Source organism: Apaloderma vittatum, unplaced genomic scaffold (genome assembly GCF_000703405.1).
Source record: "Apaloderma vittatum isolate BGI_N311 unplaced genomic scaffold, ASM70340v1 scaffold11419, whole genome shotgun sequence".
In the NCBI taxonomy this organism is placed as follows: domain Eukaryota; kingdom Metazoa; phylum Chordata; class Aves; order Trogoniformes; family Trogonidae; genus Apaloderma; species Apaloderma vittatum.
The window spans coordinates 12,625-25,622 of NW_009736990.1; the positions used below are offsets into that span (position 1 = coordinate 12,625).

Consider the following 12,998-nt stretch of genomic DNA (forward strand, 5'->3'; position numbering starts at 1 on the left):
CAGCCACTCCGATGCATTATTTTCCATCAACATCTCTAAACACCTTTCCTCCTCAGCTTACCTGGTTGAAGGGAACTGTGGAAGGTGATTCCCATAAAATATCCCGCCTCTCCTCTGAAGATTTCCAAATGGAGCTAGTACCTGATGTTAAAAGAGATTATCCAGTTTTTATGTCGTCCTTCGTTCTAATCAATCTTACCAACAGCATCTGCGCAGTGTGCTTAGGATTTACGTACCTGATTAGAAAATAAGATGAGACAGAACCATTCAAAATCTTATCGGTTTACAGCCAACTTCACTAAGCTTTTCAGGATGAAAGATACAGTCAGATGTGTTTGCTAGCAGAGAAAAGCAGTTGGAGTTTAAATTCTTGTTATGTTTTAAGCTACATAGGTTTCCATGGCTTTTATTCTGAAAAGAAATAAAATGTAGATATATACATGTGAAAAAACATGGATTCTTGAGTTATTCGTTTCTCTGTACAGGAAACACTAACAGACCAAAAGAAAAAATGATGTTTGCATGACAGTGCTTAAGAATAATCCTGTTATTTAGTTGATGTATTTTACACATTCCTTTTTATATTTTCTTGTTATTGTAGAAAAGAATAACACATTATTATAAGCTTGTAGCTTGGTTTCCGTATTACTTAACTTCATAAAAATCATGTTTAAAACTAAATTCAGTGCCTTAAATGGAAGTAGAACAATCTACCATTCTTAAGGGTGGCAGCCGCTGGCTTGTGAGGAGAAAACTCCAGCCACACAAAGTATACAGCTACTGTTTTCCTTGCTATTAAACATCACATTAGAATAAAACAGAGTAAGAATAAAATAAGCTTATGAAGTGAGAAAAAGAAAGAACAAGTAGAGGAGGGTCCTCTCACAGGTCCCTGTTGTGAAACCCAAGGGGGTTCAGGCAAAGGAGTTTTACCTGGAATGTGCAGAAGGAAACACTTGCAAAATTATTGAAGTTATCCTGCTCCTGGCCTCACTTGGGTGGAGCAAGGACTGTCTGTACAGAGGAGAATGAAAGTCCCAAACTGTTCAACACACCGTACTGTGCGATTGCCAAGCCATTCAGAGCAAAAGTTTTGCTTACAAGGAAGTTGTCGAGGGGGTGAATCAACTTCATTTTAAACAGGTTTTCAGTAGAATCCCAGTTTTTCACATTAAGTATTCACTGAGGCTCAGCCAGTCTTGTGAAAGTTAGTGATTCGTCACAGAAGAGGTTATGTGAGCACTGATTTTGCTTTGAAGAATATCATGTTGTAAAGCATCCGGTTAGAACCAAAACACATTTATTAAGGCCTGGAGGCAAGGACTTTTTTCCCATTTGCTTTTTATCAAATGTTTATCCTTTTTATCCATGCCCGTTGCCATAGCAGCAGCTGGGAGACAGCAACCTGCTTTCCACATGAATTCTTATGCACTTCCATCCAAATAACAGCGATGGCGTTCCCTTGCTCACAGTGCCAGAGATACCCTTCCCCGCGTGTTGGTTTTTCCCTCCTTCATGGCCAACTCTATGCTGGTCTAATTCAGTTGGACAAGTAATCCCAGCCAGGGTCTCTAAATCTTGTTGTTTTTGTTATTTGGTTGCTGTTTAGGCGCTACGATAACTATAAAGTTGGCACCTTTGTCTTGTGCCGGAGCACGTCGCGGGCGTTTGAGGTGCACGTGCGGCAGTGGGATTGCGGAGGCCACCGCGCCGCCACCGCCTGCAACTGCGGCGTGGCCGCGCGGGAGGAGGGTGACACCGTGGTGCTGGACACCTGCAATGGGCGTTTTCGGGAGAGCAGACCCCAGCTCACCATCAAAAGCGTCGAGGCATCGCCACGCGTCAAAATCCTGAAGTCTTACGGAGGGAGGAAGATAACAGTACGTGGATGTTTAAGTACTGTCATTGTTGCTCTTCAAAAACGCGGATTTAAGGTTTCAGAATTATTAATGAAGTTGCTGCGAAACAAGAGGTAAATTCAGCACTGCATATAGGGCTACAGCTTGATATATCCTCACTAAATACCCATCTGAAGCCATAAGCACACCTGCACAAAAGGTACCCAAAACCAAGACGCAGGGAAGAAGCTGGTTAAAGATTTACCTTAAGAAACTGTAAAGCAAAACAAACCCAATAACTCTGGAAATTTCTCAGAGACATAGCGGAGTGCCAATGCCATTACTTACTCTCTGCAAGCAATCCGCTTGGAGTTTGTTTATGCTAGGCACTGCACAACCTCTGCACATAAAGCAAATTTCTCTGCAGAGCTTATGATATAAATATTCAAGGAAAGATCACAGGTAGCAGAATAATGTAGTTTTAGAGTAGAACAGTAAGGCAATTTTAGTCAGATACAGATAGCCCCCAAAAGTCATGAAAATGGGCTGCAAATGAGCAACATTTGGTATAATTTAAAGCGTTTGCCTAAAACAATATATGGCCACAAGCTACTCTGCATGAGTATCACTTATCCACACTAATCCAGTGAAATCACTGCAAGAATAAGAGCAGGCTGCGCCAGGGGCTTTGGTGAGGAGAAGAGCTACAAATTATGGCCAAAAATACAAATTTATCCTAGAGTTGTGTCATCAAGATTTATTGCCAGGAAATGTTTTGGGTGAAGATGGGTCCATGATAGAGCCAGAATGATGCAGGGAGAGCCTCTGCTTGGCTCTCCTTGTGATTTCATTTGGAATAGATCTTGGTAAGGTAGTAATTGAGTCTGTTAATTATAGAATAGAGAAAAAGCAGAAAACAAGCTGTCATTTCATTTTGCAACTGAATGCAATATAATTACTGTTTTATTACTAGAATACTCTCAGCAAGGAATCCCTGTTCTCATTTACACCTCAGGTGAGTCTTGGTGAAACCCATCAGGATGCCCCCAAGACACAAATATGAATCCTGCCCTGATCTGAACAGGTGTCTATAGGAACTGTGGAGCAATAAACACCATCCTTGATCACACCGCTGTGCACAGTGCATCCCCATTTGCTCAGCAGTTGCCCATCGCCAGCCTCGTGGAAGGAAGAATCTGGCTCCCTTGTGGCTTTTGTGCCACTCGAGGCTGATGCAGATGAGTGGGGTGAAGCCACTCCCTTTTCCATGCAAGGTAGCAGCTTCCAGCAGCCAGTCCCTACATATCTCTGCAAACCGAGGTCCCAAAAAAGCTTCTACAAAGCCTCAGAACACCTGGGTGGTTGTTAGGTCTTTGGTGGCAGACAGGATGCCTTGCCAGCGGCAGCAGGAGAAGAGAGCCTTCTGAAGTCCTGAAATAAATCCACACCTGGAAAGATTCATCCAGACAACACAGCAGACTGAAGCTGCTCACGCTGTCCTGACCGCAATGATTTTATACGCAGCTTTGTAGGAAATGCTCCTCTCTGTAGTAAAGCATGTAATTATCAGGTACACGTTTACCTGAAAAGGAAAATCGAACCCTACGCAGCACTGTGTCAATTGCAGTTCTCCTGCTCTACCTGTTACACCACTAAGCAAAAAAATTAACTTATCAGGCATCTGAGCTTTGTTGGGGAACTTCTATTTTTCAGACTCACCTTGGGAAGCAAAACATACAGCCAAGGTGGAGGCAGAGCCAAGCGCTCCTGACATACTCAAAGAACTGTTTTTATAACTTCTGCTACTCATCAAGGTCGATTATTTTGGACAAAAGGATGCCTTAAATGCCCTGATCAAAACAGAGAGGGTGTGAGGTCAAACATAGCATCCCCAGCTGTCAGGGCAACCAGTGGCTGCTCTGCTCTGCTGGACAAGGAGATTGCTCACAGAGCTCCTCAAGAAGTATTCGCATGCCTAAAATGATGAGTGGGAAGCCAAAATGGGAAAGATAATTATTAAGTGCAGCCAAAATGTAAACTCTGAGTTCCAGCACAGAAATACAAATATAAGCTAGTTGCTTCTTCACAGATATGACTAGATTTGGTGGATTTGATTTTGGATTTTTTTTTAAAAAAAATAAATAAATAAGGTTACTTATCAGGACAGAATGCTCCTGCTCTCACTCCTGGCACAGATAAGTTTTAGAAATAATTACCTTTTTGCCTGTAGAAATAAAGCAAACAAACAAAGATACACTTCAGTTGAACAGATTTTTTCCTTTTACTTTTTTTATAATTTGGTTGGGACAAGAATCTGAAAAATACATTATCCACACAGACACTTCTTTGTCTCAAACTCAAATTTTTTTTTTCTTTTAAAGGTCAGTGTAAGCCTACCATAAGTTCTTTAATGAGAAAATTGCTTTATCCACTTTAAAATACGATCATTTTCTGGGTAATCTGGCCTTGGAAAATGAAACGATTTTTCAGAAGAAAGAAAGCTGTTTTTCAAACTTGGCAGTTAATCTAAAAGAAATTATTTTCCAGGCAAAGACACAAGGGTGGCCTTATTGTCACAGAAGTTGCTTCAAAAATTAGCTGCTAACCTACCAGTGGGAAAACTTCAGTGGGTGTAATTATTAATTTAAAAAGAAAGCATTTGCACAGATTTATATTTATGTAATGCTATCAGATATTAGTGCCATAGAATCTGAAAGTAAGCTAAACAATAGCAAAAATAAATATTTGAAGTGCATCTAAGTGATCTTAAATTACCTCCTCAATCGCAATGCCTTACTTTTATATTTTCATTTATAGAAAGAGACATTTTTTATTGCATAAAAAGCTTGGCTCCAATTCACTGTTGTGGGGGGTTTTTTTGCCTCTTCAGATCCTGTTCCCTTCGGGAGCATTTGTTCGAGCCGACGTGAGCGAGTGGGGAATGGGTCTGACGGTGAGGACACCCGGCAGCGACTTCAACAGCACCAGAGGTTTGTGTGGCCGCTTTGACGGGATCGGTCACAACGACCTGAGCAACGTGTCCGAGGAAGACTTCATAGAGGAGTGGAGGTACAAAGTGAGAGAGGATCCAAGCCCAGGAGGGGCTCTGTGGCACTGTTTCGAGAAGTGTTGATAGCTTTATTTCATTACATGCTCCCTTAACGACCTGACAGAGAGATCTGCTTAATCTAGCGAGGGATGCCTGGAGACCCGTTGCCATCCGAACAGCATGGGGGCTTCATTTCCAGTCAGTGCGATGCACAGAAGCAGTTACTGAGAGAGAGGTTTTATATTTGCAAGTGATGTCATGTTAACAGCTGTGTTAAGATTCTGCTCAGCCATTAAAAAAAATGCGCTTCTCACCCACACTAGAAAACGTAGATAACTGACAATAGAGATTAATTAAGGGTTTGGTATTTCCCTTGTTCTTTTATTCCTGAACACTAATTACAATATGTGAGTATAGATTAAATGCTACATTTTGACAAAGTGTGGTAATATATGTACCATGCTAAAACTTAGTATCTACTCTACTAATGATGACAGTGAGCTCTAAAAACTTGCACTCGCTGAGACAGATGGTCTGGAACCAAATCCAGGAGGCTGCTGCGCTGACATAGTTCCGTCCCTCTCCCTTTCCTTATCCCTGTCTCACATTTTAATTCCTATTGCTGAACTCTAAACGTGCCTAATAGGTGTTCCTAAAACAAAAAAAAACAAAAAAAAAGGGTTTGGCTGACTGTGTAGTTTGTGTAGTTTTTTTGTGAATTATGTTTTGCAAATAAGGAAAAATGAGGTGAACCACCCGAACATACCACTTAATCTGCACATGAGAACTTAGAACAATTCCATAGGAACAATACATTTTTAGACCTACTGCATTTCAGAAAGTAAAGAAACACCTCTACCATATTTTAGTTATATTCAATGAGTCTAAGTAATGGCTATTTAACAGCAATTTTGACCTGTCATTACAAATTGTACTATTTAGAATTCAACAGCCACCTTCAACATCTTAGCAATGTGATAATCAGTTAGATCTTGCTTCTTCAAATACGTTGGTTAAAGAACTGACCAGCTGCTGATCACCCTAAGAGGGGCTCACAAGATCCTTAGCAGGGACTGTTCAGAGCAAGTTTGTTGAAAGATCGGAAGCCAAAGCACAATACACAGGAACTCACTTGTAAGTCAGCAAGGAGTTTCCTAGGGCTCGGCACGTATGATGGAGACACTTTGGGGAAGGCAGGAGAAGCTCCTGCTAAGCGAGAAGGGCAAGAGGGGTGATGAGTTTGACCGTACAGGACTCCCAAGGACGGATTCTCAAGGACCCTTCAGGACCTGGTTAACAAATCAAGCCAGCGGAAAGGCTGAGGCCATCTCCAGAGGAGACTGGATCTGTCTCGGATCCACCCGTGGAGAAATGGCACAGTAAAAAACAAAACCTAGAGGGTGCTTTTTCTGCTTCTGTTTTTAATTTCATTTTAAATAACACTGAAAGCAAGCTAGGTTTTCTCCAGCACCTGAAGCTAGTCTGAGTGCTCACCATCTGGCAGTTTGTCTCTTGCCTTGGCTCCCACCTCTCTCAGGCAGCTGCAGGGCTCTGAACAGCACACATCTGTTTTAAACAGCAGCTTTCTAATGCAACTTTTAAACAATAAAACAACATCAGAGCCTCCTAGTCCTGAAATAGCATCCAGGCAAAGAAGAGCTGAATTTTAAAACATGTATTTCAAGTAGGTAAAATGTATTTTTCAAATCTTTTGAGAAACCAGCAGCAATGCAATTATTTTTGCATTCTATAATAGTACCCAACTAGGTTTGAAAAACTTGTCTTTAGTTTTCCCTTGATTATAATGGGCAGCTAAGAGGAATGATAAAGTAGTCATCTTACACAGGGAACAGAAGGAATCAATGATTAAAACAGTAATATCATATATGCAATTTTCAACATATTTTGGAAGATTGGATAAAGGCACTTATGGTTTCTACATCAGTATCTAGCGTCTGGTTCCAAAATGTTGGCAAATTCCTTCAGTTTCTTGAAATCTCTGCATTCTAGCTGCAAGACAAAATTAATGCCAAAATGATCTAAATTTGTAGTGATATTTTAAATTTGTCTTGAAGTGGAATGTTAACAACTACTGAGACAAGAAGCATATCTATCTATGAAGCTCCTGGATTTCTCTTGTGCTGCACAAGTAAGATCAATAAGAGATCTTGTGCTCATGAAATTTCCAGAGAAACTTTAGTCATGGCTGTTTATTCAAACTGAACTCTCTCAAAGTTCATCCATCATTAAACCTGGACTAAATTAAATAGAGGGGAAAAAAAGTCACCTCACCTTATTTGATAGCCTAGCCCTATGATCAGTAAAAAACTTGTTTGTGTCAAAAAGAAAACTCAAAGAAAGCTCCATTAGAAGACAAGAATGAAATGAAGTATGCATAAAAATTTTAAACAGAAAAATATTAAAGAAAAAAAAACATTTAAAGGAAAAAACATAGTGATCCAAGTCTTAAACACCTGGTAAGGAGAACACAAGCAAATAGATAAAGGCAATTTTCATAATAAAGCATTTAGAACATTTTGTCATTCTCCAGGCTGTACCTGAGTCACATCAGGGACAGATCTAAGGCCTTATCTCAGGTGTAATACGCAAAGGGTAACCTGGAAGTTCTGCAAAGAGAAGTCAAGCAGTTAGGCAACGCTCCAGCAAAGCACTTAAGCATCTGTTACTAAGAAGTCCCCATGTAGTGCTAAAAACCATACAGGACACCTCAGGAAGGGCAGTGCAAAAGTGACTAAAGAAAAGAGAGATTAAACTTAAGCATTTTCTTAAGTACTTTCGTAAATTGGGAACTTATACTTTCCCTGCCCTCAGGGAAAGAAAGTTTACTTGGTGTTGTGGACTAATTTGTTGAAAGTTCCCTTCCCCTAATCTTTTTCTATTTTTAAATCAGAATACCTCCAGGGAAGAGTTTATTTGACACGACACCAGCACCTTCTGAAGGAAAGCAACGGAAAAATTACTGCAGGTGCCAGAAGGCAAGCACGAAGTTCGTGCCCGTGGTAAACACGCTGAATGCCTTTCAGAATCTTTTCCCTCAATCCTCCGGTTGCCATTATGATAATGTGGATTATACCTCTGCAATCCCTTATCTAGATATCACGTCAGAGTTTGCCACTCACTCAGAAATAGAATCTACTTTAAGAAAAGACGAGAAACTGTCAACCAAGTCTTTGGATCAAAGGTATCTGCCTAAATCAGTCCAAAAGCGAGGTAGCCCAGAGGGCCGAATAAAAGCCCTCACACACAATATTTCCATGAAAAATGACAGTTACATCAACTCTACCAGAACAACAGAAAGCCTACAGAGAACAAAAAGGCAGGAAGACTATTATGAATACTCATCCTTTCACCCATTACATGGACCAAGCCAGAGGGACTCAGAGAGCTTTGCATATTTTTTCCCAGAGGATTACTTTGAAGGGATTAGGACAAAATTTCCACTGGCATGGCCGACTCCCAATGGCCTAACTGCTGCCAGAGCTCAGGAGATTTGCCACCAAATTCTCGCAAATTCCACCATTGGCTTAGTGTGTAAAGGTCTCCTCGGAACACAGATGGACAAGGCAATTGATATATGCCTTTTAGACCTGCAGCTCAAAGATGATGTGACCTGGGTGAGGGCACTGGTAGCCCTTTTGGAAAATGAATGTGAAAGAAGATTGATAGGAAGCAGAAACAGAGCTTTTCACGTAGGAAACCAGACATCTGCTACCCAAGAGGAAATCCTCACTGTTCTCCGGTGTCCTGCTTTCTGTAATGGCAATGGACAATGTACCGACCTGGGCTGCCAGTGCTTTGAACACCACAGCTCCTACGACTGTAGCATTGCCAAGAGTAAGTAAAAAATTCTGTTTGTTCCTACCATACCCATCTTGCCGTGGTATTAGAATTATTAGGTAGAACATCTGCACGGAGTTGTTTGCTCTTCAAATAGTGCTACCTGTAAGATATTTGATGAATTAGTAATCAGGTTTTGACCTTGAAGAGTCGATCAGAATATCTAGTTGGCTGGTCCTTCACTTTTTCGCCTCAGTAACTTTTTAAAAATGGATTTTACAAGCCCCTTAGCAAATTGGTTTTGCAGAAGTGATTTTCTTTACATCTGATCTATCACTGGCATGCTGACAAGCAAGCTTCTGACAAAAAAGAGGGCCCTGCTCACCTTGTGGTCAATATTCATGTTAACACTGTATAGATACTTCTTTTTTTTTTTTTTCCTGATCAACAGAGAATATAACTAGAAAATTAATTTCAAATTCTGTATTAGTAAAAAAAATAATAATTCAAAAGTGGTAAAATTAATAGGTAATATTGTCAAAGCCATAAAATAGCTACAGGACATATTTGAACCTGCAGACCTGATCCTACAAATATTTATAAATTACATTGACACAGGAGACTATTCCACTAGGTTTGTTTCTTCTTTACAGTTCAGCCTCTCAATGGGTAAATCCAAGTCCAACGTGAGTACTGACAGCGCTCGAAACTTAGCACATGCATAAATGTTAGCATTAATTTGAAAATGTAAGCCCTAACTCCGGAAACCACATAAGCCTATGCTTGAAGTTACAAAAAGGTACTTAAGGCTCAGCCATACAGTTGAGCTCCTGCAGCTAAAGAAGTAATTGTATTTCAGCTAAGCTGAAATGACAAGGTATGCTCTCTTGACTTATCCCAAATGTGGGGGAGAGCCTTCTTCTACAATGCTTAGGCTACTGGACATTATTCTGCATTTAGGACAGGTAAGGCTCACATCTAGGGTCAGCTGCTATGGCTTCGCTGAGACATCCACACCTCCATCCAGCCCCAGGAGCTCATCCGATACCCCAATGCATTTACTAGCTGGGATGGGATTACCCACATGTTTCACATTAAATGTTGTCTTCAGTGCATGGCTTTAAAAAGTGGTAAAATATATCCTGAAATTTGTTTTTTGTTAACAGCAGGCTAAAATTTGCAAGATCGTTTCCTAAATTTGGAAGAATTCCTTCTCTTTCACACAGAAAACAATTGACACCAGTGACTGAAAAGCAAGCTGAGCAATTTTGCAGTAATTGTCCAACACACAATTCAATGTTTAACTTCATTTCTCTGCAATATGGTCAGGTTAGGGAGGTTGCTTAGGCCAGTTCTGTTTTACTTTGCTATAGTTGAAACCCCTCAGATTAGAAGAAAATTACTTCAATACAACCTTTCAGGTAAAAGCTAATGGCACCTTATCTTCTTGCTGCGACATCAGATATAAACAAGGTCAGAGGACAGAGAAACACCTGAGATTGCACAGGGAGGTGAGAAGTGAAAAACCCCCACGCATTAGCTGTGGAGTACACAACAAAAACCATTCTGGCTCCCTGGCCTGGCTGTTTCGTCTGTCTCTCACTGCCTGTGCTTCACTTTTCTCCAATTGAGGAACAGAAGGTAGTCGGTTTTTGCTTCTAATCACTTCTCTTTCTGGAAATTGGTTTATTAGAGTTCATGGCACGTCAAGTTACTTCCTCCAGTTTTCCAAAGGGCCACTAGCATCCCTCCTGCCCCCGGCAGACTCCTGCCCTCCAGCACCGCTTGCCCAGAGACTCCTCTTCTCCATGGGTTCTCTGCTGAGGTTTCACAGAATCACAGAATGTTCGGGGTTGGAAGGGACCGTGACAGATCACCTAGTCCAACCTCCCTGCCAGAGCAGAATCACCTAGAGTAGGTCACAGAATCAGAGAATGGTTTAGGTTGGAAGGAACCTTGAAGATCATCTAGTTCCAACCCCCCTGCTGTGGGCAGGGACAACTCTCTCCCACTAGCCCAGGTTGCTCAGAGGCCCGTCCAGCTTGGCCTTGAACAACTGGAGGGATGAGGCATCCACAGCTTCCTTGGACAACCTGTTCCAGTGCTTCATCACCCTCATGGTGAAGAATTTACTCCTAATAGCTAATCTAAATCTACCCTCTTTCAGTTTCAGGCCATTGCTCCTTGTCCTGTCACTACAGGCCCTTGTAAAAAGCCCTTCTCCAGCTTTCCTGCAGGTCTCCTTCATGTGTCGGAAGGCTGCTACTAGGTCACATAGAATCACAGAATGTTAGGGGTTCTCTAAGCTAATAACCCCAGCTCACAAAAAAAACAAACCACAAACCTAGGTCACACAGGAACACATCTGGAGGGGTGAATGTCTCCAGAGAAGGAGACTCCACATCCTACTTGGGCAGCCTGGGCCAGGGCTCTGTCACCCTCACAGGTGTTTTTGTGGAATCTCCAGCCTGCACCTGTTTCCTTTTGTCAAAGAAGAGCCTGGCTCCATCCTCCTGACACTCACCCTTCATATATTTATAAATATTAATGAGGTCACCCCTCAGTCTCTTCTTCTCTGAGCTAAAGAGACCCAGGTCCTTCAGCCTTTCCTCATACGGGAGATTTTCCAGCATGAGCATCCTCATATTTTTTCCTGATTCCTGGGGGGAGTGAGCTTGGCAGTAGACCCATAAAAGAGGTGTCATGTTGCAATTAGGGAAATATAAATTTCCCTTCATGTTTATACTGCTCCATTTGCTGGGGGTGTTTGTTAGTGTTGTGACAAAATTAACACTGACAGCTTCAGCAGTTTCCTTAACACCAGGCAAAAGGCCCTTTTCCCAAATTCCCATGTGGTTTTTCCAATATTTCAAGGGCAATATATGATTTTAAAAGTAAATGGTCTTTGTTCTATCTGCCACCTTGTATACAACCCACATTATCTCAGCTGCAGCTAAGGACTTGTGAGTTTTTTTAACTAATACCTGTAAAATATTTTCTGTGGGTGTAAACCATACATACAAATACTATTTTATATTTCAGAAAGCCTACAGAATACATTAATAGTAACTACTTGAGACGAATCACTTAGCTTTCTAGCTAAGTAAAGTGAGCTCAGAAGAGAAAGCATTAAATAAAAACGTAGTAGAAATTGCCGTTGTGAGCCACCGGTATTTACTTTTCTCCTGAGGAAAAGGTTGTGGCATAACTCTCTGATGCATAGGGTATATCTTCCCAAGGGTGCCCTTGACCTGGGGAACATTTACTATTCATTTTTCTTTATTTTCTACCATACTAGTGAGATCATATGTTGCTCTCTCATCAACAGCTGTCCATCTCTAGAAGCATAAGTCAACAGCCACTCACAGTATGTTCGACACCATGAACGTACTCTGGGAACTTACTCCTTTGTACAGAAGAAAAATGAAAAAAAAATCTACATGTCACAACAGGCTGTTATTAAGGCTAGTGGAGTTAACTTTAATCGCTAAAAACTTCTCTACAAAATACAGATTTTTTTTTTTTCTACTTGTAATCTATCTACCAGCTTGTACAGGGTAAAACCCTGAATATGCAGCATGATTCACAGAGATAGACCCCTCAGCCCGTGGAAACCTCTGAGCTGTTTTATGCATGAAAATTTAAGATCTTAAAGAGGAACTGCTGTTTCCCAAATATCCTTGTAGACAGCAAACTACTTAAGCATTTCACATCTGAAAGAAAATATTTATTCAAAACACTTTACAACCTGTTTTTCATTAAAATGAAAAAAAAATCAGCTTAAGCACATATATAAAATTTGCCTGCAGATTAATGAAAAAAAAAAAACATTTTTGAGAGCTTTTTTGTTAAAGAAAGGATCTTCCCTCATAAGAAAACTAGGGTTTGCCTAACTGGATTTGGTTTGGATTGTTGTTTGAGGGCCATAACATTGGAAATTCTCAGCATGTCCAGTGGGTACTTGCCAAGATTTTAGTGAAGACCAGTGATTAAAGCTATCTTTTCTCTTATACTAATTTCTGGGTAATTTGACCTTAGGCCTGTTCAACAATCTTTAAATGGTACTTCTGCACATATACGATGTGCCTGCAACCTGGATGTCAGAAAACACCTCTTCACCTAAGTATTGATAAAAGCCCATAATCCTTAAAGGCAATTGATCCAAATTTGCCCACAGCTTCTCATTTACTTCAGAAGGCTTTGGCTTGTCTTACAACAGCCCAAAGTCAGGGCTGTGGACCCTGGAAAACGGGCTGGCTGTGGCACTTACAGGAAGTAGCCGTTTGCAGGGAGGTCAGAAAACACAAGGCTCT

At 41.0% G+C, this 12,998-nt stretch overlaps 1 protein-coding gene across 1 annotated transcript in view; it reads left to right on the plus strand.

Moving 5' to 3' along the window:
- Positions 1-12,998, plus strand: part of LOC104269707 (von Willebrand factor D and EGF domain-containing protein-like) — a gene marked incomplete at both ends in the record, with an annotated part of 39,190 nt that overhangs the window by 11,834 nt on the left and 14,358 nt on the right. Inside the window, 3 exons of the mRNA XM_009877182.1 lie at positions 1,610-1,880; positions 4,729-4,907; positions 7,799-8,742. Of these exons, the coding sequence (XP_009875484.1) occupies positions 1,610-1,880; positions 4,729-4,907; positions 7,799-8,742 (1,394 nt within the window). The remainder of the gene's footprint in view (positions 1-1,609; positions 1,881-4,728; positions 4,908-7,798; positions 8,743-12,998) is intronic.